The sequence below is a fragment of the Mustela nivalis genome, assembly GCF_964662115.1.
Source record: "Mustela nivalis genome assembly, chromosome: 2".
Taxonomy (NCBI): domain Eukaryota; kingdom Metazoa; phylum Chordata; class Mammalia; order Carnivora; family Mustelidae; genus Mustela; species Mustela nivalis.
Window position 1 is genome coordinate 63,200,808 of NC_139021.1, and position 26,948 is coordinate 63,227,755.

Consider the following 26,948-nt stretch of genomic DNA (forward strand, 5'->3'; position numbering starts at 1 on the left):
TCTCAAATGGATGCCTTTAATATCTGCACCTAGGTGGATGTGTTAATTGACTTCATGGGCAAAATCCTTTCATGATGTATATCAAATCATCATGTTGTACAATTAAAATATATTACTATGTTATTTGTCAACTAGTCCTCAATAAAGCTGGAAAAAAATTGTACCTAAACAACTTGAAGCACATTATAATTTTTTAATGAGTTATATTCAAGTAAAATTAACAGCCTTTTCTACATCTTCTTAAAACCTATTTCTTTTTTTTTTTCAGCTTAAAATTATTTTTTTATTTTTTATTTTTTTTTTTTAAATTTTTTATTTTTTATAAACATATATTTTTATCCCCAGGGGTACAGGTCTGTGAATCACCAGGTTTACACACTTCACAGCACTCACCAAAGCATTAAAACCTATTTCTATGAATCCCAATCTTGCTGCAAAACACAGAGAGTTTAGAAGAGCATAGTAAAAAAAAAAAAAAAGAATTCATTTTCATATGTGGTAAAACATCTTTTTTTTAAAAAAATCTCATTAAGGCAGGGATTAACAACTATCTTTTTCTGAAAGATTTATTATTTCTTTCTTTATTTAAAGAGAGAGAGCATGTGTGAGATTGGGAAAGGGCAAAGTGAAAGAGAGAGAAACTCAATTTGAGTGCAGAGCCTGATATGGGGCTCAATCTCACAAACCTGAGATCATAACCTGAGTCAAAACCAAGAGTTAGACACTTAACCAACTGCACCACCCAGGCACTATCTTTTGACTTTAACCCTAACTTGTTCCCTTTCAGCAAGACACATGGGTAGTTCTATGCTTTCTCAGTATCACTGTATTTTTGCACTAATGTCTCCTGCTAGGGCATTCTGATACTATAATCTAAGAGGCAGAACTCCCATGTCATCAACATAGCTGCCAAATCAGAGAACTTGCTCTTGACATCTTGTTTATTGACTTAGGAAATCCCATTTCAAGAGGTGAAGAATGATGTTCCCTTAATCTTGCCTCAGAAATCAGTCAGTTTTTGAGTTTCTCATTCTCATGCTACTAAAAATCTTTGGTTACATTGTCCTCATTTCTGAACCTCATTTCTAGAATAAACACTCGTACAAACCCTGCATCCTCAACCCATCTGTTTTACCTTTAAATTTCATGAAACCTTTTAGTACCTTTTCACTGAATATAATGTATCCTAGATATGGTTAGGAAGAAGTATATAAAGGCAAAGGAAATTTCCCAATTAAATTCAGCTTTATTATTTTGCTTAAACAATCTGTACAACGTTTCACCAGGAGTTCAAGGAAACATCCTCTAAGTACCTCCTAAAGAAAAAATTATATCCCTACTTTTAAAAAATTACATACATCAATAACACTGCTACATTAAATTACTTAAACTAATGAAAACTAAGCTATACCAGGAACTTGCTTGGGTTTCATTCATTCACTTATTCATTCATTTATTCACTTATTCAACAAATACCTCTTGAGTGTCTATTACACGGCAGGTCCAGTCTCGGGGGAAATAGCACAGAATAAGCAGCAAGACCAATATTCTCATGGACTTTACAGTCTAATCCAGCAAAGGCGGCAACAAATAAATAAAGAATGAAGAAAATATTGGCAAGAATTTTCTAGCTATTTATATAAAATTGCCGGGAGGCTATACTAGATGGGGCAGTTAAGGAAAATATTTCCAAGGAAGGGGAGGAAATGACTGGGAAACAGCACTGGGAAACACGGAAGACATATTCACCTTTCCTACAGAGCCTGAGGCATGTGGATTAGCAACAGAAATATTTATTTTTCCTCCAAAAGCTTCCTGGGAAGGTAGTGTTATTGAATAATAGTCACATTTCAGTCAGGTTTTACAAGAAGGTAATGAGAAGAATCAGAAAACAGGCTAAGAGTATGTGAATTTTACTGAGGAGATCCTGAGTTCCCAGGAGCACAAAGGAAAAGGCTGAAACTGTGGGATTGATAAATAATTTCTTTTTTCTTAAAAAATATTTTCCAAGGTTAATAAGTTATTTCTGAAGTAGTACCTTTTTATCACCTTACCTGTGTTTCCTTTTGCAATACACCAGAAGATTATCAAAAAGAAAAAACACCCGTTCTTGAATATTTCCAGAAGAAATTTTCAGCAAGACGCCACACATTAGCATCTCAGTGCAGGTGTCGGTGATATTGGATCCCTAGGTTAAAAAAAGAAAAAGAGAGAGAGACAATGTCTGATTACTTAACAGAAACTTTTGTGTGTAATTCTTTTTCTCATTAAAAGTCTGTTTTTATTTCAAGATACAATATATGGACAGGATAAAAGTTGATACACCATAAACATTTATACACTGGATGGAGGTCTCTTTTCCTCCCAGACTCCTCCTCATCAGTCTCAGCAGTTACAACTGTGGTTAGGAGACTCTGGGTCTTCTTTTAGCTTTCTTACACATGTAGGCATATATAAGCATGGATGATACACCACGTTACCTATGCTCTTTTACAAAGAGATGATTTCAAACTGATGCATAAAATTCATGTGTCTAGCACTTCTCTCCCCCTCCTTTCTTCCCTTGGTATGGGAAAAGAGTTCCATGGATATATCACAAAGTACATGAAATTCTCTAACTTTTCAATGGGTTTCAACTCATTTATCCACTCCTTGAATGGAGGGAAGAAAAAAGAAGAAATTAAGGAAAAAAAAAAAACTATTTAAAGAGGGCAACCTTCCATAGAGCTTTTTTTTTTTTTTTAATTTTATTTTTTATTTATTTATTTATTTTTTTTAAATTTATTTTTTATTTTCAGCATAACAGTATTCATTATTTTTCACCACACCCAGTGCTCCATGCAATTCGTGCCCTTTATAATACCCACCACCTAGTACCCCAACCTCCCACCCCCATAGAGCTTTAACAGAAATCAAAAGTTAGCATAGGCACACTCATTCCTTAAATAAGCATTCACTGAGTGCATGCTAAGGTAAGATGACTAGTGACAAAACTAAGTCTTAACATAAGAACTAACCACTGAGAGGAGCCACAGATGAAAAGAGCCTGAATCATGAACAGAGGAAAGCTGCCCAATGAAGCAGAGCACAAGCATTAGATTGTTGTGTGAGCTGATCAAAGTCTGTCCTTTGAGCCATTATAAATGTGGCAGTGTATTTGTTTCTACATCCTAAACTATCAAAACTAATGCACTGAGACAAAACAAAAAAACAACAAAAAAAGTTTTCAGTAGATAGCTGATAAGCAGGCTCTGTTCTCAATAGGTCTGGTCTCTTTAAATCTAGGGATAAATTTCTGATTCTTTTTCAACTCAATGCTTTTATTTTTGCTTTTGATATTTAAAAATCAGATCATGAATTGTAAATTTCATATTTCCACAGAAATAATTGGTACAGTTTCTCTGATTATAAAAATTTAAATTACAGTGATAACTCATACATGTCAGTAAGAAACGCCCCAATTGGGAAGTTAGGAGAACGTGGCTGTATTGAGCATCTGCATTACAAACACATTTTATTTATTTATTTTTTACTAACTTTATTTTTTTTAAGATTTTATTTATTTATTTGTCAGAGAGAGAGAAACAGAGAGAGCACAAACAGGCAGAGAAAGAAGGAGGCTCAGTCCCAAGACCCCAGAATCATGATCTGAGCCAAGGGCAGGTGCTTAACTGACTGAGGCACCCAGGCATCCCTCCACACATATTTTATTTTTTGTTTTTATGTTTAACTTAATTTTTTTAATTTTATTTCCAGGAGAGTTAACATACAGTGTTATACTAGTTTCAGGTGTATAATATAGTGACTCAGCAAGTCCATACTTTATTTAGTGCTCATCACAAGAAGTGTATTCTTAATCCCCCTCACCTCTTTCTCCCTTCCCCCGACTCAACTCCCCTCTGGTGACCATCTGTTACAAATTATTTTAGATTTAAGACATTTCCCTTTTCTTTGTCTTTCATCATAAAGGTGGACATATAACTAGAGATCTATCAAAAATTTATATAATTTCATATCCTTCCTCATGTAATAATTAAGTGAAAACTGTAATCAAATATGAATATAAATCCCAATTTCAGTGGCAATGATTTCTTACTTAAGAACTATCCTTACCTCAGAAAAAAACTATGATAGAATACTATTAAAAATGGAAATAAGGAAACATCACATTGATTCTTGCACAAGGACATATACAAAGTTATGAAAGTGGTTTTATTGATAACAATTTTACAAAAGGTACAAAATACTTCACCTTAGATTATTTCTCATGGTAGCCCAAAAAAGTAAAGCAAAGAAGATAAGTTGTTATCTAATTAAATGGTAGCTGCAAGGGTGGAGCAAGATGGGGAAGGAGTAAAAGACTTAAATATCATCGGGTCCCAGGAGTTCAGCTAGATAGTTATCAAACCATTCTGAACGCCTACAAACTCAACAGGAGATCAAAGAGAAAATGACCAGTAATTCTAAGAAGAGAAAATAGACCACTTTCCAGAAGGTAGAACATGCAGAGAAGTGAATCCAAGGCGACATATGTGAAGACAGACTGTGGGGCAAGGGCCAGCTCCCAGCAAGAGAGAGAGCAGCAGAGCACAAAAAAAGGAACTTTAAGACATCTACTCCACTGAGGGATGTCACTGTAGAGGCAAAGGGGGGGTGGGTAGTAATCACTCATGGGGATAGTATGGTTTCAGGACCCACAGGGTCAAAAAAAGACCATGGGTGTCTGACTGTGGCAAAGCTCCCAGGTACAGAGCAGGGAAACCAGCTGCAGAGACAGAGCCAAGGAGGGAGAACTAAGCTCAGGTTTACCTTGCACCATGATCCGAGGCATGGGCGGGCCACTACTCTCCCAGCAGTAACCCCACAAGGAGCAGATCGGGGAGAACCCCCACTTCCTCTTCCAAGAGGAGCTGTGTAGGAGCACAGAGCTGGAATCAGCTGGGTTTGGAGACTCCAAATGGGAGTGACAGGATGGGTGAGCTTGGAGTGCAACCAGAGACCAGGGAGACAGAGGGATTAACTGCTTTTCTCTGATGGTGCACTGAGCAGTAAAGCCCCCAAGCTCTCAGTTCCTGCTGAGCCAGAGATTGAGAGGCCACCATCTTCATTCTGGTCCTCCAAAGCTATACAGAAAGTGTTCAGGGAACAAAAGCTCCCGAAAACAAACATGAGCAGATGACTTAGCCTGGGCCCTGGCAAGGGTGGTGCAATTCCATCTCAGTCAAAGACATTTGAGAATCACTGCAATAGGCCCCTCCCCCAGGAGATTAGCAAGAACATCTAGCCAAAAACAAGTTTACTATTCAATGAGAACTGCAGAACTCCAGAGCTAGGGGAAAGCAACACATAGAATTCATGACTAAAAAGACTGATTCTTTAGTCTTGGAAAGTTAGTTTGTTTTTTTTTAATTTTATTTTTTCTTATTTTATTTTTAAAAATTTGCCCCCTCTCTTATTTTATCATTTTAACTATTTTATCTTATCAATACCTTTTAAAAAATCTTCTTGAATTTTCATTGTTATAGTCATATTCTATCCCTTCATTGTATTTAACTTTATTTTTTGCATACATACAGATTTTATTTCTTTAAAATTTTGGGACACAGATTCTTCTAATAGATCAAAATATACCCTAAATCTAGCACATGTCTTTGTTCTAGTTTCCAGCCTGATCACATTCTTTCCTCTTTTTTTCTCTCCTTTTTCAAAGAACTTCTTATCTTATCAATTCCTTTTTTAGAATCTTTTTTAATTTTCATCTTCACAGTCATATTCCATCCCTTCATGATGTTTACTCTTATTTTGTCTGTTCTATACACCAGTCTAATATGCATATATTTTTCTTTTTTCCTCCTTTGTTTTCCTCCCAGTTTCAGGTCTCTCCAGACTTTGTTAGTATATAATTTTCTGGGGTCATTGCCACCCTTGTAGTATTTTGTTCTCTCATTCATCTTTTTTATCTGGATAAAATGACAAGGTGGAAAAACTCACCACAAAAAACAACAACAACAACAAAAATAAAATAAAACAAACAAAACAAAACAAAAAACAAGAGGCAGTCCCGGTGCCTAGGGACCTAATCAATGCAGACATTAGTAATACCTCAGAACTACAGTTCAGAATGATGATTATCAAGGTGCTAGCTTGGCTTGAAAAAAGCATGGAAGACCCAAGAGAATCCCTTTCTGGAGAAATAAAATCCTTTTCTGGAGGAATAAAAGAACGAAGCTGAAATCAAAAAAGCTATTAATGAGGTGAAATAAAAAAAAATGGAGGCTCTTACTTCTAGGATAAATGAGACAGAAGAGAGAGTTGTTGATATAGAAGACCAAATGATGGAGAATAAAGAAGCTGAGAAAAAGACAAACAACTACTGAACCACGAGGACAGAATTTAAGAGATCAACGATACCATAAGATGAAATAATATTAGGATCCCAGAAGAAGAAAGAAAGAGAGAGGCAGAAGGTATATTGGAACAAAGGGGCACATGCACCCGAATGTTTATAGCAGCAATGTCCACAATAGCCAAACTATGGAAAGAACCTAGATGTCCATCAACAGATGAATGGATCAAGAAGATGTGGTATATATACACAATGGAATACTATGCAGCCATCAAAAGAAATGAAATCTTGCCATTTGCGACAACATGGATGGAACTAGAGCGTATCATGCTTAGCAAAATAAGTCAAGCAGAGAAAGACAACTATCATATGATCTCCCTGATATGAGGAAGTGGTGATGCAACATGGAGGCTTAAGTGGGTAGGAGAAGAATAAATGAAACAAGATGGGATTGGGAGGGAGACAAACCATAAGTGACTCTTAATCTCACAAAACAAACTGAGGGTTGCTGGGGGGAGGGGGTTTGGGAGAAGGGGGTGGGATTATGGACATTGGGGAGGGTATGTGCTTTGGTGAGTGCTGTGAAGTGTGTAAACCTGGTGATTCACAGACCTGTACCCCTGGGGATAAAAATATATGTTTATAAAAAATAAAAAATTAAAAAAAAAATATCCATTCTCAATATCTGTTCTCAGGAAAAAACTGAGAACTTTTTCTCTAAGATCAAGAACACAGCAGGGATGTCCACTATTATCATTGCTATTAAACATAATACCAGAAGTACTAACCTCAATAATCAGAGAAGAAAAAGAAATTAAAGGCATCCAAATCAGCAAAGAAGAAGTCAAACTATCACTCTTTGCAGATATGATACTTTATGTGGAAAACCCAAAAAGCTCCACTCCAAATCTGCTAGAACTCATACAGGAATTCAGTGAAATGTCAGGATATAAAATCAGTGCACAGAAATCAGTTACATTTCTATACACCACCAACAGGACAGAAGAAATAGAAATTAAAGAGTCAATCCCATTTACAATTGCACCTAAAACCATAAGACACCTAGGAATAAACCTAACCAAAGAGGCAAGGAATCTGTACTCAGAAAACTATAATGTGTTCATGAAAGAAACTGAGGAAGACATAAAGAAATGGAAAAGTGTTCCATGCTCATGGATTGGAAAAACAAATTTTGTGAATATGTCTATGCTACCTAAAGCAATCTACACATTTATGCAATCTCTATCAAAATACTATCCTTTTTTTCCAAAGAAATGGAAGAAATAATCCTAAAATTTATATGGAACCAGAAAATCCCCCAAATAGGCAGAGGAATGTTGAAAAGAAAACCAAAGTTCACAGAATCACAATTCCGGACTTGAAGCTCTATTACAAAGCTATAATCATCAAGACAGTATGGGACTGGCACAAAAACAGACACATAGGCCGATGGAACAGAATAGAGAGCCCAGAAATTGATTCTCAACTCTATGGTCAACTAATCTTTGACAAAGCAGGAAAGAATGTCCAGTGGAAAAAAGACAGTCTCTTCAACAAATGGTGTTGGGAAAATTGGACAGCCACATGCAGAAGAATGAAACTGGACCATTTCCTTACACCACACCAAAAAAATGGACTCAAAATGGATGGAATACCTCAATGTGAGACAGAAATCCATCAAAATCCTTGAGAAGAACACAGGCAGCAAAACCTCTTCAACCTCAGCTGCAGCAACTTCTTCCTAGAAACATCACCAAAGGCAAGGCAAGCGAGGGCAAAAATGAACTCTTAGGATTTCATCAAGATCAAAACCTTTTGCACAGCAAAGGACAACAGTCAACAAAACCAGAAGACAACTGACAGAATGTCATATCTGCAAATGACATATCAGATAAAGGACTAGTACCCATAATCTATAAAGAACTTATCAAACTCAACACCCAAAGAACAAATAATCCAATCAAGAAATGGGCAGGAGACATGAACAGACATTTCTGCAAATAAGACATCCAGATGGCCATCAGACACATGAAAAAGTGTTCAACATCTCTTGGTATCAGGGACATACAAATCAAAACCACAGTAAGATACCACCCCATATCAATGAGAATGGCTAAAATTAACAAGTCAAGAAACAATAGATGTTGGAGAGGATGCGGAGAAAAGGAAACCCTCCTACACTGCTGGTAGGAATGCAAGCTAGTGCAGCCACTCTTGAAAACAGTATAGAGGTTCCTCAAAAAGTTTAAAATAGAGCTACCCTATGACCCAGCACTCTCACTACTGGGTATTTACCCTAACAATACAAATGTAGTGACCTGAAAGGGTACATGCACCCAAATATTTATAGCAGTAATGTCCACAGTATGGACTATGAAAAGGTCTGCAAGATCCCTGAAGATCTCTTCTGAACCTTCTCCAGTTTGTGAGGGTCTCCCTTAATATGGAACATCTCTAGAAGTGAACACTACCACTCAGATGCAAGCTGGAGAATAAATCATGTAGTGATATCAGTATTTCTTCAGTCCCCTACAATATATATCTTGATTCTATAAGATTGTATTAACACATCTATGGCAATCCCATCTGACAACTAATTCAAAATGCTCCATTAGTCAACAATGCCTCTAGATGATTTTCCTCTATTGTATGCTTAAATAGTTTGACTTTTTTTTTCCAAGATTTTATTTATTCATTTGACAGACAGAGATCACAGTAGGCAGAGAGAGAGTGGGGGAAGCAGGTTCCCTGCTGAGCAAAGAGCCCAAAGCGGAGCTCGATCCCAGGACCCTAGGATCACGACCCGAGCAGAAGGCAGAGGCTTTAACCCACTGAGCCACCCAGGCGCCCCTAGATAGTTCAACTTTTGATTTAATCTAGATTGGTATCATAGCAAACTCTCAAACCCCTTACTAATATACAAATACATTATGTTTGGGGGCACCTGGGTGGCTTAGTTGGTTAACTGTTTTCAGCTCAGGTCATGATCCCAAGGTCCTTGAATGGAGCCCTGTGTCAGTCTCCCTGCTCAGCAGGTAGCCTGCCTCTCCCTCTCCCTGCCCCCCACTTGTGCTCTCTCTCTCTGTCAAATAAATAATTTTTTTTTTAATCTTTAAAGCTACATTATGTTTAAGTCATTACCATAAGTTCCCATTAGCTCCTAGCTCCTGATCAAAAATCAGAATAATATTAATTGAACTCTGTGAGGTAAAACACTTCTTTTCAAAAACAGCCCAAAGCATCTGTTTAATAATCTATTAATGAAACTTTGTGGGGTAATGACATCAAGCCCAACAATCTTGTTATGTTTTAAAGTATATTTCACACTATAAACATAACATCACTCATATTATATTTTACTAAATCCTACTAAGACATTTCTATCACTGAAGTGATATGTCTTTAATATTTAACAGCAAGCTTTAAGAATCAGAACAGTAGGGACACCTGGGTGGCTCAGTTGGTTAAGCAGCTGCCTTCGGCTCAGGTCATGATCCCAGCGTCCTGGGATCGAGTCCCACATCGGGCTCCTTGCTCGGCGGGGAGCCTGCTTCTCCCTCTGCCTCTGCCTGCCATTCTGTCTGCCTGTGCTCACTCTCTCCCCTCTCTCTCTCTGATAAATAAATAAAATCTTAAAAAAAAAAAAAAAGAATCAGAACAGTAGGTACCTTTACCATCTTCTACCATAGTAGAATAGTAATATAGTAATAGATAATAGTAATCTACTATTATCATATGAAATCTCCATTAAATAATTCCCAGAGAATTGCTTATACACTTAAAGGAATCTGTGTTGAACATACACATTTGTCTAAAAAACTCCTTCTATATGAATGGACTATAGCATTTCTCTTTATACCATGTGTATAAGCTGTAAGTGGTAAAGAAGAACCATTGTGCTCTTGATTTACCATGACTGAATCTGCACATTATTACTAAGACAATGGCAAGTAGAAATCATTAAGAATCTTTTAACCACAGAGATGTACAATGTTACAAATATTAAAAATTTGACCAAGTGTATATACAGTCTTCTGTATAGTCATGATACGTTTCTCACTTCAAATCCATCCCATGTACAAGTAGACACTTAATAAGTGTCACTTTTTAAATAATGTTGTGGTTATTTCCCCCTTGCTTACATGATAAATCTACCTTTCTCTGTAGCTAAAACGAAAGAAAACAAAGCAAAAACCTTACAACTTTATCTTTAAAGTAGATGAAATTTATGATATTTTGAAATTACATGCATTTTTTTTTCATTTACCTAGAAATCCCCTGGGGTTAGGAATAAAGAAGTCAAGGTACAAAATTTACAGAAGAAATTGAAATAAAGTATGGCTATGAACATCAGATTTCTAGGTAAGAGTCAGGAGCACTAAAGTCTATCAAAATGACAACGTCAGGCAAATGAACTAGAATATTAAAAATGTGGAAGCAGTAAAACAAGCCAGGCAGATCATCAGAAGAGAGCAAAGCCTCTAGGGCAATGGTTCTCAAAGTTTAGAGTTTGGGAGACACACCTGATATGCTTCTTGAAATTCCCAGGTTCCCTTAAGGACCTACCTCTGTAGGAGGTAAGGTAGGACCTTAAGGGAAGATTCCCCAGGTCATTCCAGTAAATGCTGATGCATGTGGAACACTAAGTAAAATTGCCTTGGAGGCTTTGGGTACCTGAATCCAGGTGCTCAAGTGCATTGTATGGCAACCCTGCTGACAGGGAGATAGAGGTGTGCACAGGTCTCTGCCTGAGGTAGTCCTGACTGCTTCCTAGCCCCAGGGCAGATACGCGTTGATCGTATTACCATGGTCGCAAATATACCACATGGTCACCTCTGGTACATTTCATCACTGGTGAATATTCACTTACACCTAAATAATATTACATAACCTAGTTAGTGTTTTATCTTCATTTTGAAAATTGATGCTAATTTTTAAATCTAGAAATCTGTTCTTTGGCAATTCCATATTTAGTCACTGAACAATCATGTATGATAAACACTTTTCTCTAGATGAATACTAAAGTCAGGGTTTTAACATTTCTATAACATGCCAGACAATGTGTTAAACATTTTTTCCTGTTATAAATCTCTAACAAGTTGGCTTCTCTGTTTGTAAAGTTTTAGGAAGCAAGAGGGAGAGAGGGACAGAGGCACAGAGGGAGATGGGAGGGAGGGAGAAAAAAAGGGAGGGGGGAGGAAGGAAGAAAGGAAGGAAGAAGGAAAGAAAGATGGAGAGAGGACAGGAGGAAGGAAGATAAAAGAAAGGGAAAGATGTTTGGTTAAATCAGTTTTGTACAGTCTTTCATGGGTCACCAAGTAGATGTTGAAGGCGGCAGATTATTTCACTATGGGAAAAAATCAAACCTATAGAAATACTTTTACAAAGATGGAATTTCATGTGTTTGTGAAAAAAAATTGTCCATGAAAATAAGCTATTTTAACAGTACAGTGATAGATCAGAGTCATAAACCAACATTTAAGAGGCAAGGTATAAAACAATTACTTTTAAAAAGTAAAAGGGCTTGTATAAATCATTAATTTTGAACTATCCTAAAGCTATTACCCATAATATAATATGTATATGTACATATTCAATACAGATTTTCTTTTTAAGATTTTATTTATTTATTTGACACACACAGAGAGAGAGAGAGAGAGAGAGAGATCACAAGCAGGCAGAGAGGCAGGCAGAGAGAGAGGGGAAGCAGGCTCCCTGCTGAGCAGAGCCCGATGTGGGGCTCCTCAATCCCAGGACCCTGAGACCATGACCTGAGCCAAAGGCAGAGGCTTTAATCCACTGAGCCACCCAGGCGCCCCAAAACAGATATTTTTAAATAATGTGTTTACCCATATGATTCAGAGTTTTGTTGTCTCAACAGTCTCTTAAAAAATAAATAACCAAAATAATGTACTTTTTTTATCTAGATGATTTATCCTTTTTAACATGCATTTCCCTTTAAGAAGCAACATTCATCACGTAAAATCACACCTGTGATGAATTATATATATTAGAACTAAATACAGCAAAGCCCCAGCAAGGAAGTTCCATGGATGGTTCTAATCCCGACCACTTTTATTAAATCAGGAAAGGAAGGCTGAGTGGCAGTTCAAGAGGAGAAGTAACCATCCACTAATAACTGCACCATAGGTGGGAATCTACTCATCCAGTGCCTCTCCTTCCAAAAGCTTCTCTTTTTAGTCCAGTCTGTGGAAACCTATGTCATCCCTCCTCCTTCACCTTGGTCCCAGCAGGTGCAAAGGCTTAGGACATGACCTTTGTTCCCGATACTAGTGGAAGAAATACATATGAAAGCATAGAATTAAATGCAGCATGATCACTGTAGTAGCAGAGTATCAACAAAATGAGAGCTGGCATGAATTAACACTATTAGAGATAGCTGTGGGTGTATGATTATTTGTTTATCATTAACTATATAGTTCATTCCATGCCGTGATTTCAGGTTTCAATCATTCTTTAGGGATTTTCTTTGTCAGACTTACAAAGGACACCATTTCAGTATCACCTTCCTATAGGGTGAAAAGATCAGTCTGAAATGGATGGAGCAAACCATGACTTCAGTCACTAAAGCCAGGACCCAGAGGCAGTCCATGTTGGCAACACTCCTCGCCAATGGCTCCCCTTCCCACTGTGGGTGTCTTATGGTCAAGATCCAGTCATAAAATGGTAACAATTCAGAATCTAATTTGTTAAGAAGCTGAATAATTTTGATTCTATAATTTGAGATATAATCAGGTATAAATTATACAGTAAGCATACATGAAAGACTTGTAAATTCAAAGCATCATTACAGAATTTAATGTAATTTAATTTAATTTAATGTGGAATATAATGAATTTCTATAGATGGACACTAGTTAGATGCCAAAGTATGCTTTCAGAAAATGACAACACCCAGAAAAGACAGTCAGGAGCATGTGTATTTATTTTATGGCTCCTTTTCTAATTTCCAGTGTGTCTTCAGTCATTAAAATGATTTATGAAACACTGCAACAATAGAACAAAGCCCCACCTCTGAAAAAGACCCAAAGAAAATAATATTGCTAAACCACATCTGGATTATTTGAAAGATTAAATCTTTTTATGTTAAGTTCTCTTAATATGTTATGTAAGGGTTCATTACTGATTCTTTGTAGCTATGAGGAGGCAAAAAATCACTATAATAGGAAACTAGTCACTAATTATCTGACCCCATTGTCAGCACTCCTTGCTTAACACCAGAGTCTACCCCATTCATCTTGTCAACTAAATGTTGAATGTCAATACCAGAAAAACGCAGACTGCAGAGAGAAGGCATAATCTTAGCAAAGAAGAAGGATGACAGGAGGCTCTGAAACTTCCCCCAATCATATACAAAGCACTGACAGATGAAGATCTAGCAAGAGCTAGACCCACTCACTGTGGAAGAGAAGAAAATTGACAAGAATGACAACTAGGTGGGCGTCTCATAAGAGAATGGTTTCAATATCAAAGGAGTGTCTCGAGAAAATGAATGAAGCATTTGAATATTTTTCAAAAAATCTTTTAAAACTACTAGAAAAGTTAAACATGAAATGAAGAATATCACGTCATTTTATCATATAATGTCATAAAATGTATGCCGCCCAGCAAGATTCAGCATTTGGTTCACTCTTTTTGAGATTCAATTTATTAACTGATGTTTAACCTACATTCTGTCATATATTAGATAAAACTAACAACATTAATGTTTGTTTTACTGAAATGAAGTCCCAATCAAGCTTCGCCTCCTCTCACTTAGGAAATTCTGCTCCCTTTCTACACAGATTGACTTTCAATGGCCTTCTTCCCAAACCACCTATCCTGAAGTAACAAGGGCCATCTATAAATCAATTCTGTCTCAAGGCAGTAGACAAATTTGTATCCACCAAATCATCTTGTAGAAAAGAAAAAAAAATTCTCATCACAACCTCTGTTAGACTCACACCCATAAAGTAAGAGAACATGACTTGAAGTCAATATATTGTCAGACACAAACTTAATCATATGTAAAGCAGGAAATGGATGTTAAAATTGTTTTGTGCCATTATATTTCTCCATGCAGAAAGCCAAGAGGTGTCAAATTTCTATTCTGTTTCTTTCTATTTCGTAAAATGCAGTAACTATTTTGATCTTATTTTTTCCAGCACCTTCATATATTAATAATTCTCCCTCTTATCTTTTAATATGATTTTTTTCAGATTTGAGAGATCTATTCCAAACAATGCTATCATGGGTATAAAGCTGAATTACCAAGTGATACTCCCTTGTTGATAGAGTTCATTATGATTCCAAAGATTAGAGTTACCATTACAATACTATTAATCAGCCAAAAAGCAGACCAAGACAGCAACTGGTCCTGTTCTATGAAATGAATCAGTGATTCTGATTAAACAACTAATAAACTACCTTTCCAAGCACACTGATCATTGCCCTCCAATTACCTTTGGCACAATATCCTGTGCAATGCTCTGAATGTTGGATAAGACATAAAACTGAAATATAAATTATACTAATAAAAGGCAGAACTTCAAATATGAGCAATTAAACTACAGATCTTCTGTAATGGCAGTCACTATGTAAATGATGACAAAAACCTAATTTCCAAAGTCAATTTACTTCTAAATGGCAAGCAATCAACTTAATCTAAAGAATTAGCTTGATTTTTTTCTGAGAAGACACAATATTACATGGTGACAAGGAATATAGGTTTAGACTCTGCCATCCATTAGCTGTAAGCACTTGGGGTAAATCATGTGGCCTTCATTTTTTAAATCTGTGTAATGGGGATTATAATACCTCAGCAAACTGTTAAGGGTTCACCAAGATTGCATACAATGGAAGATCAGCCTTTCCTCAAAAGGAAAGTGGCTAACTGGCCAACAAGGACCTCTGTCCTCCCCTAGGCAAGACTACAGGAATCTTAGATTTTGATCTTGAATCTTGAGTGATGTAATAGAATGGTAAAAAAAATTATTAGAGTCTTTTCATTTTAGTCAGGGCACTGATGAACCTACTTACGAGCCTTGGCTGCCTAGACACCCTTGAGAGTGTAGCTTTTCTACTGATTCTGTGAGCTACCCCATATCTTTTTAAATTAATTTTTCTTTTAGTTTCTGTGACTTGGAACTATCTAACCTTAACTGAAGTGATATAACACCTTCAGTAGTCAGGAGAATGTATTAAACAAATAGGAATTTCTCAAGGGCAAAATCCTACCATTGAACCAGAGCTTTAAAATACTACTCATTTGCATAGGATTTTACAGTATTCAAAGCACTTCCACTTATTTCGTTTCACTCCTGTAATAACCCACATAGTATGTGGGAGAGGTCTGATGCATCATCCCCATAGTAAGAGTTAGAGTCCAGACTAGAGATGAAGTCGGCTTGAAAATCAGGCTTCAGCTCTATGTCATCTAATTTGGGACCATAGATTTTAATCACTTGTTTACCTAAATTCAACATAAAGGAATGTAATGATAATTTATAGCACAGAATATTAGACAGGCAAGATACCGGACAAATTTCACTATAAAAAGCCTTTATTTCATTAATGGGAAAATAAGACTGGATAATTAAGTGACTTACTTGAAATAAATAATCCACCTAAGGTGAAAATAATGCTAATTCATGGTATATCAGATTCAGATGCCATTCAAGAAATTTTAATTACTGGAACAGGTGTGTCATCCCTCAGGTGGTCCTCAAGGGTCTGCAGGAGCTTGGGGAAGGAACTAGACATGGAGTTGTTTCCCAGCCTTCTTAGCTCAAGACTTCTCACCTTAAAGGCTTTTTAGGGAACTCTCCGATTTTGGCCCGCATGCCACCCGACATCTGCCCTTGGCCATGTCCTAAACCCACTAGAGCTACTCTAAACATAGAACAAAGCTGTCTGCAAGCTGAGCAGTAATCTTTGTTTGCAATTCGAAGAAAGCTCTGTAACTATCCCCCTTCCCTCCCAGGGCCTGCATTCATCCTATAAGTCTACCCTTTCTCCTGGACAAATCAGAGTCCTATCAGCAGTTTCTCCAAAGCTTCCAGGAACAGATCAGGTGTGAGTATTATAAGAGCTTTCCCCCTCTCTCCAAGCTGGTGGACTGAGATGAGGAATCCTGTTCTTATCAAAAGTTGCCAAGCAGTTAGCTGGGCCTTCCTCCAAGCTGCGTTCCCTCAACGTCCCAAAACCCCCCAAAGCAGCCTGGCTGTGTCTTATGCAATTATATTCAAATCCTACTCAGATAGAATCTACATTGCTGCCCCTTTTTGGGACCCGACACTAGTGATCTCCTCTGTGCCTGCTGGAACTGTAGTCATATCTGATTTCCTGCAGCCAGTTTCCTCTGTCCTGAGGCTGCATTTTCCTCTTGCACTTCAACTGTTTGTTGTAAACACAGAGAGCTGGTGAGATTGAGGCACCCCCTGTTAGGGGCTATAAGTAATGGAACATGATCCACACACATTCTTCCTTTGAGTAACTGGCATGCCCAGAGCAAGAAATATCAACTTTTTAAAGAATCTCTTAATTCTGCAGTAGATACAATTTTTTTTTAGAATATACATGAGGCGGAACAAAATTATGACAGATTCCATTCCCCTAGAGTACTGAGTAGAATCTGTGAGGTTTTGTTTTGGGAAAAGGCCTGGCAAATATCAATGAGAAACCCTGCAATTTAAAGCACGTCCAGTTTTTCTTCCAATGCTCGAGTGACAACAGAACGACAAAAACAAACTTCAGTCCATTTTTCTCAACCCAGCAGGACAACCGCTCCCCAGGAAAGGAATTATCATCATGAATCAACTGTAAAACACACAACCATTTTAACTGACTAAAATAAGTAGCATTCATGCTGAAATGCAAGGTCACCCTGGACACTTGAAATGAAAGAATATAGACGAAGAGAAAACTTCGATCCCAGTTGGATTTGAAAAGTTTCATGGTGAAGAGTGGATAAACTGGGGAATTCCCAGAGGTCAACGTTTGAGGTTTCTTTGCAAATCTGAGTGGATATAATTTTAGATCTAAATGGAAACCAACATATTGAAGATACAAAACAAATCAGTTAATTATAAGGTCCTAAAGATAAAAAGCAATCCACTTGAATTTGTGTGATACATTATTTGGTTGGAAACATTTTAAATCTTCTCAATACCTTTAAAAAATGTCTTAATTGCTTTACTTTATAAAAATAAATGATCCCAGTTGAAAGCTCATCTCATCTCAGTTAAGTCAGTTTAAAGACAAAATTTTAGTTTATGCTTTATATAGCACTAAAATAACATAGGGCTCCAACCCCATGAACTAATAGGGATTCAAAGTTACCATGGATGAAAACATAGAGTCTGATATCACTCTTTGTTTGCTTTTTTTAATCATTAAAAAAATTCTTTCTCTAATGAGTCATAAATCCATAAGACTTTTCATCTTGAATGGACCTTAAAAACCACATCACAGACGTTTCTTCATTTAGAAATGATGAAATAATTGCAATGAAATACAATTTAAGAGATTAAGTGACCTTAAAATGAAATTCATCATCAAACACCTAATTTAAAATCTGAAAATAACAGTAACATAGAACACATACAGAGCGTTACTCCCCTTCCTTACTCTCTCCAGGTTTTAGGCTATGTACTTATTGACCAAAGGAGGGCAGGGAAAAGGATAATCAAGATGCACAAATACTAAAATACCAAAGCTCATAACCCACACAATATTAGATGGCTCTATGACAAAGCTTTCAGGTTGATATTAAGTCAATTAACTGTCACTCTAAAGATATTTAAAAATAATAATGACAGCACTTTGCAGAAATGGTTACAGCCCTCTGGCATTATCTGGGAAAATGACCATTTATGGCTCCATCCAATGTTAACAATTCTACATGTAGCATAAGACATAACAAAACTATTTTAAGCTCCATTGTTGAGTAGAATGAATGTACCTCCCAGCCTTCAATGTGAGACTGCCATTCCTCTAAAACTTCTAACTTCTCCATCTGCCTCTTGGCCTCGTTTATGTTGGAACAGACAGCTTTCATGGCTTGGAGGGCTTCCATTACTGCTGCGTAGTCACTGTGTTTCCTTGGAGTCCGCTTCAGCAACTCCTGTTTATACACAAAAAAACAAATCGCCCTTTGATCTTCAGCTTTCTGGTACAGCAGGTTCAGAATGTCCAGGAAATGAGAACTGCAGAGATTGTGAGAGCCACTTTCAGAAGGGACATCACAAACTCCACTAAAATTCAGATCAAAAAACGAAAGGTTGAATCAATGAATATATGTTACCCTGACACACATTTTGCAGCTCCTTTAATTTTTTTTTGCCTTAAATTATTTTGTTTTAAAAACTAAATTAGATTTCTCCTTTTGAATTGTCAAATATCTCACCTGCAGCATGTAATTTGTTTCTAAGATTGACCTCTGCTCCAACAGAAATAGAACTCTGTATGTCTTCTTAACTCTTAGGAGAACAGTAAGTCTTTAAATAAATATGTCCCATAATTTCAAAAATAATTTCAATGCCTTATTTCCTAACACACTTTTGAGAAACTACAAAAACATGCCATAAATAAAGCAAAAATTTTAAATAACGTTTTATACTCTAGAAAAATAAATAATTTACAAGTTCCATGATACTCCGTCACTAACAGAACAATTTATGCTATTTTCACCAATAGCTCAGCTTCACTTTCTTCAATGAATGAATTGCCATATGCCCCTCAATAGTTTTTTTTTGCTGTTGTTGTTTTGATTTTGGGGGTTTTTTTGGCATTTTATGTTTTTTCCATTCAGGATATCAGAGCAAGCATGATCTTTAATCTTTTAAATATATTAAAAGGTTTTGTTTGTTGTTTAAAAGCACAAAATTAAACATCTTCACCCACTGTCTAGACAGTTGTGACCGCATTGCTTTTTAATTAGTCATTTGTTTCTTTACTACAGTTGCCATCATCACGTAACTAACACAATTACAGAAATCCTGTGGCAAGTCTTTAAAATAATTTTCTTAATTCTTAACATCCAGTGGGAAACTATGCAGTTGTTATACTCTCTTGAGGTCTGTTACTGTTGAAACTTCTGCCATAAACTTTGACCCTGCATTCAGTATGTTCACACTCCATTCGGCAGAGCTAGCACCAGAAGAATACACATTACATCACTCCCAAGACAAGATTTAAAAACTCATGTTGAACCACAAATCCATAAAAGAGATATGCTGGCTTCTCTAAAAATTCTAAAGTGCAGAAGTATTTGTAAATTATGTGAAGTAGTCAAGTCAGTCTGCGGACTGTGATTTGAGGTCCTATGGAATTGTGCCCAGTGGGTATCCATGAAGTTGAGACATGAATGTAGACAATGTGAAATAGCAAGAAAAATAACTAGTAATAATCGTTTGTCAGTTACTTTCTATGAACGCTGTACTAGGTGGCCACACCAATAATTTCAAGTCCCACAAATATGAGCAATAGATTGTTTAACACACAGCCTAACCCCTAATGTTTTTCTCTGAATAAATAAAATCGACCAAAATCAGAGACTATCAGCACAATGGTACAACAACAAAAAAATTATCAACACCAACATATCTACTACACAAGTAAATAGTTTCTTCATCTTTCTTTGTGAAGATAATCATCCAAAGAAGGGGAAAGATGGCATCTTTCCCCTTCTCGAAGGAGCTCTGAGTTGATCGTTTTCTTCCTAAGCAAGGATGTGTCCATTATTCTATCTGTTGAGAGGTCAGATCAGCCAACCCTATCTGGTGGTCATCCCCATCCAGAAGTGATTTAGAACAACTACTTAGCGTGTTATCCTTCTCTTAATATCACTATCCCTTCTGACTCTTAAAACAAACAAATGCCTGGGATTCCTAAATCAGGTCCAGGAATAGCTGATCTGATCTGAGTCACCAAGTCAAGAGTCTGAAAGGACTCTGAGAAAGACAGGAGTCATGTTTGCCCCAACCTTCCTGTACTGAAGACTATATAAAAGGTCTGCAGAACTGAAGATCCCCATGTTAGCTTCCCTCTGTGGCTTAAGCAAGCAATTTTAACTTGTTTTTTAATAAGGAGAAATTGTTTTCAAAGAAATTTTACATGAAACCCAGTTATGCAACTCATGGAAGTTGTAGTTAAAAAATTTGTATTTTTAAGTTCAAATTCCTTACATTTGTTTCTCAAAAAGGAAATCAATAAGAACATCAGTTAATATGTGCATAACATATTGAAATATTTTAAATTTTTAAAAATTTAAAGAAGTAGTTAAACTATTAAGATAAATCAGAATCAAATATATATGAATAATAATAGCTAACATATACGGAGTACATACTGTGCTAAATGATTTGCATAATAGTTTAATTACTATTTTTATGTAATACATTTTTCATATGTGTATATATTTGTATGTATATACACACATACACAGACATACACATCCATTATACACATCCTTGCAGACATACGCTACAATTTCATCATCATTATTTCTGCTTCATTAATAAAAACCCAAGGCTTTAAGAAGTTAGATTATGTGTTCAGTCACATAGCTAGTAAGCAGAATACTTAGGATCTGAACTCAGAATTCCCGTGCTCAACCACCAACCCAAAATGCTGTTGTAGTTCCAAGAAGCACCATTTCGAGAATTGCTATTCTAATCTATTCACATATTCTTACAGTACAAGCATAATTAGCACATTAAAATACGTTCTTCACAATAACACTTTTAGTCACTGTAATGAGGCAATGGCCTAAGACCATTAATGTGTCCAGAGGCAGTACTTGCTTAGCATGGTCGTTCTACATCCTACCATTTATTGTCCCATGTGACCCACAACATTCCTTGTAATACAGATTCAAAAACCAAACTCTGAAATTATGTAACTTTCACTTTAAGTTCATTAGCATCAAGAAGACACCAGTGTTGGACCAGATGGACATCACAGATATATTCAGAACATTTCATCCCAAAGCAACAGAATACACATTCTTCTCTAGTGCACATGGAACATTCTCCAGAATAGATCACATCCTCGGTCCTAAATCAGGACTCAACCGGTATCAAAAGATTGGGATCATTCCTTGCATATTTTCAGACCACAATGCTCTAAAGCTAGAACTCAACCACAAAAGGAAGTTTGAAAAGAACCCAAATACATGGAGCCTAAACAGAATCCTTCTAAAGAATGAATGGGTCAACCGGGAAATTAAAGAAGAATTGAAAAAAATCATGGAAACAAATGACAATGAAAATACAACGGTTCAAAATCTGTGGGACACAACAAAGGCAGTCCTGAGAGGAAAATATATAGCGGTACAAGCCTTTCTCAAGGAACAAGAAAGGTCTCAGGTACACAACCAAACCCTACACCTAAAGCAGTTGGAGAAAGAACAAGAAAGAAACCCGAGGCCAAGCAGGAGAAGAGAAATCATAAAGATCAGAGCAGAAATCAATGAAATAGAAACCAAAAAGACAATAGAGCAAATCAACGAAACTAGGAGATGGTTCTTTGAAAGAATTAATAAAATTGATAAACCCCTGGCCAGACTTATCAAAAAGAAAAGAGAAAGAACCCAAATAAATAAAATCATGAATGAAAGAGGAGAGATCACAACTAACACCAAAGAAATACAAACTATTATAAGAACATACTATGAGCAACTCTATGCCAACAAATTTGACAATCTGGAAGAAATGGATGCATTCCTAGAAACATATAAACTACCACAACTGAACCAGGAAGAAGTAGAAAGCCTGAACAGACCCATAACCAGTAAGGAGATTGAAACACTCATTAAAAATCTCCAAACAAACAAAAGCCCAGGGCCAGACGGCTTCCCGGGGGAATTCTACCAAACATTTAAAGAAGAACTAATTCCTATTCTCCTGAAACTGTTCCAAAAAATAGAAATGGAAGGACAACTTCCAAACTCTTTTTATGAGGCCAGCATCACCTTAATCCCATCAGACAAGGATCCCATCAAAAAAGAGAGCTATAGACCAATATCCTTGATGAACACAGATGCGAAAATACTCAACAAAATACTAGCCAATAGGATTCAACAGTACATTAAAAGGATTATTCACCACGACCAAGTGGGATTTATTCCAGGGCTGCAAGGTTGGTTCAACATCCGCAAATCAGTCAATGTGATACAACACATCAATAAAAGAAAGAACAAGAACCATATGATACTCTCAATAGATGCTGAAAAAGCATTTGACAAAGTACAGCATCCCTTCCTGATCAAAACTCTTCAAAGTGTAGGGATAGAGGGCACATACCTCAATATCATCAAAGCCATCTATGAAAAACCCATCGCAAATATCATTCTCAATGGAGAAAAACTGAAAGCTTTTCTGCTAAGGTCAGGAACACAGCAGGGATGTCCATTATCACCACTGCTATTCAACATAGTACTAGAGGTCCTAGCCTCAGCAATCAGACAACAAAAGGAAATTAAAGGCATCCAAATCGGCAAAGAAGAAGTCAAATTATCACTCTTCGCAGATGATATGATACTATATGTGGAAAACCCAAAAGACTCCACTCCAAAACTGCTAGAACTTATACAGGAATTCAGTAAAGTGTCAGGATATAAAATCAATGCACAGAAATCAGTTGCATTTCTCTACACCAACAGCAAGACAGAAGAAAGAGAAATTAAGGAGTCCATCCCATTTACAATTGCACCCAAAACCATAACATACCTAGGAATAAACCTAACCAAAGAGGCACAGAATCTATACTCAGAAAACTATAAAGTACTCATGAAAGAAATTGAGGAAGACACAAAGAAATGGAAAAATGTTCCATGCTTCTGGATTGGAAGAATAAATATTGTGAAAATGTCTATGCTACCTAAAGCAATCTACACATTTAATGCAATTCCTATCAAAGTACCATCCATCTTTTTCAAAGAAATGGAACAAATAATTCTAAAATTTATATGGAACCAGAAAAGACCTCGAATAGCCAAAGGGATATTGAAAAAGACAGCCAATGTTGGTGGCATCACAATTCCGGACTTCAAGCTCTATTACAAAGCTGTCCTCATCAAGACAGCATGGTACTGGCACAAAAACAGACACATAGATCAATGGAACAGAATAGAGAGCCCAGAAATAGACCCTCAACTCTATGGTCAACTCATCTTCGACAAAGCAGGAAAGAATGTCCAATGGAAAAAAGACAGCCTCTTCAATAAATGGTGCTGGGAAAATTGGACAGCCACATGCAGAAAAATGAAATTGGACCATTTCCTTACACCACACACAAAAACAGACTCAAAATGGATGAAGGACCTCAATGTGCGAAAGGAATCTATCAAAATCCTTGAGGAGAACACAGGCAGCAACCTCTTCGTCCTCTGCCGCAGCAACATCTTCCTAGGAACAATGCCAAAGGCAAGGGAAGCAAGGGCAAAAATGAACTATTGGGATTTCATCAAGATCAAAAGCTTTTGCACAGCAAAGGAAACAGTTAACAAAATCAAAAGACAACTGACAGAATGGGAGAAGATATTTGCAAACGACATATCAGATAAAGGACTAGTGTCCAGAATCTATAAAGAACTTAGCAAACTCAACACCCAAAGAACAAATAATCTAATCAAGAAATGGGCAGAGGACATGAACAGACATTTCTGCAAAGAAGACATCCAGATGGCCAACAGACACATGAAAAAGTGCTCCATATCACTCGGCATCAGGGAAATACAAATCAAAACCACAATGAGATATCACCTCACACCAGTCAGAATGGCTAAAATCAACAAGTCAGGAAATGACAGATGCTGGCGAGGATGCGGAGAAAGGGGAACCCTCCTACACTGTTGGTGGGAATGCAAGCTGGTGCATCCACTCTGGAAAACAGCATGGAGGTTCCTCAAAATGTTGAAAATAGAACTGCCCTATGACCCAGCAATTGCACTATTGGGTATTTACCCTAAAGATACAAATGTAGTGATCCAAAGGGGCACATGCACCCGAATGTTTATAGCAGCAATGTCCACAATAGCCAAACTATGGAAAGAACCGAGATGTCCATCAACAGATGAATGGATAAAGAGGATGTGGTATATATACACAATGGAATACTATGTAGCCATCAAAAGAAATGAAATCTTGCCATTTGCGACAACATGGATGGAACTAGAGCATATCATGCTTAGTGAAATAAGTCAAGCAGAGAAAGACAACTATCATATGATCTCCCTGATATGAGGAAGTGGTGATGCAACATGGGGACTTAAGTGGGTAGGAGAAGAATAAATGAAACAAGAGGGGATTGGGAGGGAGACAAACCATAAGTGACTCTTAATCTCACAAAACAAACTGAGGGTTGCTGGGGGGAGGGGGTTTGGGAGAAGGGGGTGGGATTATGGACATTGGGGAGGGTATGTGCTTTGGTGAGTGCTGTGAAGTGTGTAAACCTGGTGATTCACAGACCTGTACCCCTGGGGATAAAAATATATGTTTATAAAAAATAAAAAATTTATAAATAAATAAATAAATAAATAAATAAATAAAAAGAAGACACCAGTGTAAGGGGAAGTCAAAAAATATAACAATAGTAGATTTACTTAAGATAACGAACCCTGTAAATAATATGCAATATAAACTTGTCATAAGGTATTTAATGGGATCTATCTTAAAACTAATGCATTTACTCAAAATAAAACTCAAATTGATAAGTTTTCTACAAAGAGCACTAAAAGCCTCTTTCCTAAAAGATTTGTTTCCTAATCCATATAGATGTGATGAAATAGCTATTTTTCCTACTAACTATGATCTGCTCTTTCTTCAGAAAATCAGATTATTTAAAAGAAAGAATTTTTAAAGCAAAATATGCGCAAAATATGCAGATACAAGGAAGATACTGCAGTGAAATAAACACATAAAATACCTTCAAAAGGAGAGGGTATTTGCAAATTCTTTGTATTGGTGTTACTAAATATCCTTCCAGGGGAACATCTGTATTCTTCCGTCCTCCAAGTAGCATGCAGTTCTGCAGTGGAAATAAAAATAATTAATCACAATATTTTAAAGCTGAAGCCATGAAATTTTCTTCTATAATAACATTTTCTGCTAAAAACTTGTGAAAGCCTGTCTTTATACGTTCTTTCTCTCAGATGAGCCTGTGAAATCACAAAGAATATTTACAGATGACAAAGAGAAGTATTTTCATATCATGTTAGTTATAGAAACCAAAATATGTTTTAAACACATACCTTTAAAATTAATTTTTATGTACTATCCTCAGAAGTCTGAGGAAAAAGAAATAGGATAGAGATGGAGGAATAAATGATGGGTAGGTGGATGGATGGATGGATGGATGGACAGATGGGTGGATGAATGGACTGATGGATAAATAAATAATAGACACAAAGATACACAGATCAATCCTGCTTATAAAGGAAGTTGTATTGTAGCTGATTTGTGGTGCTGTGCTGTGTTGTAAAGAGCAGGGTCTGGAGACAACTGGGTTCTATACATCCTCACCACTGACTAGTGATGTAACTTTGGGTTGATTTCAGAATGCTAGTTTTCCTGCCTGTGAAACTGTCATGTTTTAATCAAGTGATTGCTAAGTCACTTTTAGCTATAATACCCCACCAGTGACAATGGCCAGCCAGTCTCTGAGAAGGAGGTCAGGTATGATCACCAGAGAAGCAAGATGAATGGAGAAATCTCAAAAGCAGCGGTCAGAATAAGATGAAATAGAAGAGAAAATCAACTCTGATTAAAAAAAAAAAAAAAAAAAAAAGCCTATAGCCTCTGAAGCATCTGGTCTTTATTTTATAGTTTAAGCATCAATTTAAAAAAGAAAAAGATTAGAAACTTGTGCCAAATCCTTTTCCTACAATGCCTATCAGAGTGGCTGGCAAAAAGAAAGTAGTCGATAAATATGTAATAAACGGAGAAAAGGGCTCCTCAAATATCATACTGATAATTTAGCAACCTTTATACCAGCATTTTACAAGGGTTGAGACTACTGTCCTACATACATTGAGAAGCGAGACCAAGAGCTGAGCAGGAAAGGATGAAAAAGAAAAGACTGGGGGTAACAGTATATGCCCCCCCACCCCCGACTGTTGTGAGCAACTTGGCTTTAGCCAAGTGTATTCGAGTCACTAAGTGTATTCACTATTCGAATAGACTAAGTGTATTCGAATATACTTAGTGTATTCGAGTCAGCAAAACTAACATCATGCTTTTAACTTCACCCAGACATTTTAGAAGACAGGGGAGCAAAGAAGTGTTCTGACTCAAGCATGCTCTTTGAGGGCTTCATCCCCCATTGCAATCAGTTTTTCAAAATATTTTTTCCAACCCTGCACGGTATTGTCCCCAGAGGAACTGTATGAAACACAACCATGTACATCTCACTGTATTTCCAGTGATGTTTCAGCATCCCTACATACATTAGCACTCCTTATAAACACAGTCACCGCTTTCCCTAGCCCTGGGTTGAAGTGCCCTAAGAAATTCATGACTGCTTAAAACACTGTTATTTCCTTGTCTAATAGGACTGTACAGATCATGAACTGTCTTCATAATAGCAGAGGTGGGTTGTCACTT

At 36.8% G+C, this 26,948-nt stretch overlaps 1 protein-coding gene across 5 annotated transcripts in view; it reads right to left on the bottom strand.

The window, feature by feature from the left end:
* Nucleotides 1–26,948, bottom strand: part of PREX2 (phosphatidylinositol-3,4,5-trisphosphate dependent Rac exchange factor 2) — a 306,318-nt gene that overhangs the window by 206,132 nt on the left and 73,238 nt on the right. For 4 of the 5 annotated variants that reach the window (XM_082721198.1, XM_082721201.1, XM_082721199.1 and 1 more), the window contains 3 exons: nucleotides 25,273–25,374; nucleotides 18,308–18,469; nucleotides 2,055–2,188 (listed from right to left, as the gene is read on the bottom strand). In XM_082721198.1, the coding sequence (XP_082577324.1) occupies nucleotides 2,055–2,188; nucleotides 18,308–18,469; nucleotides 25,273–25,374 (398 nt within the window). The remainder of the gene's footprint in view (nucleotides 1–2,054; nucleotides 2,189–18,307; nucleotides 18,470–25,272; nucleotides 25,375–26,948) is intronic. The other variant, XM_082721202.1, reaches the window with a different exon arrangement.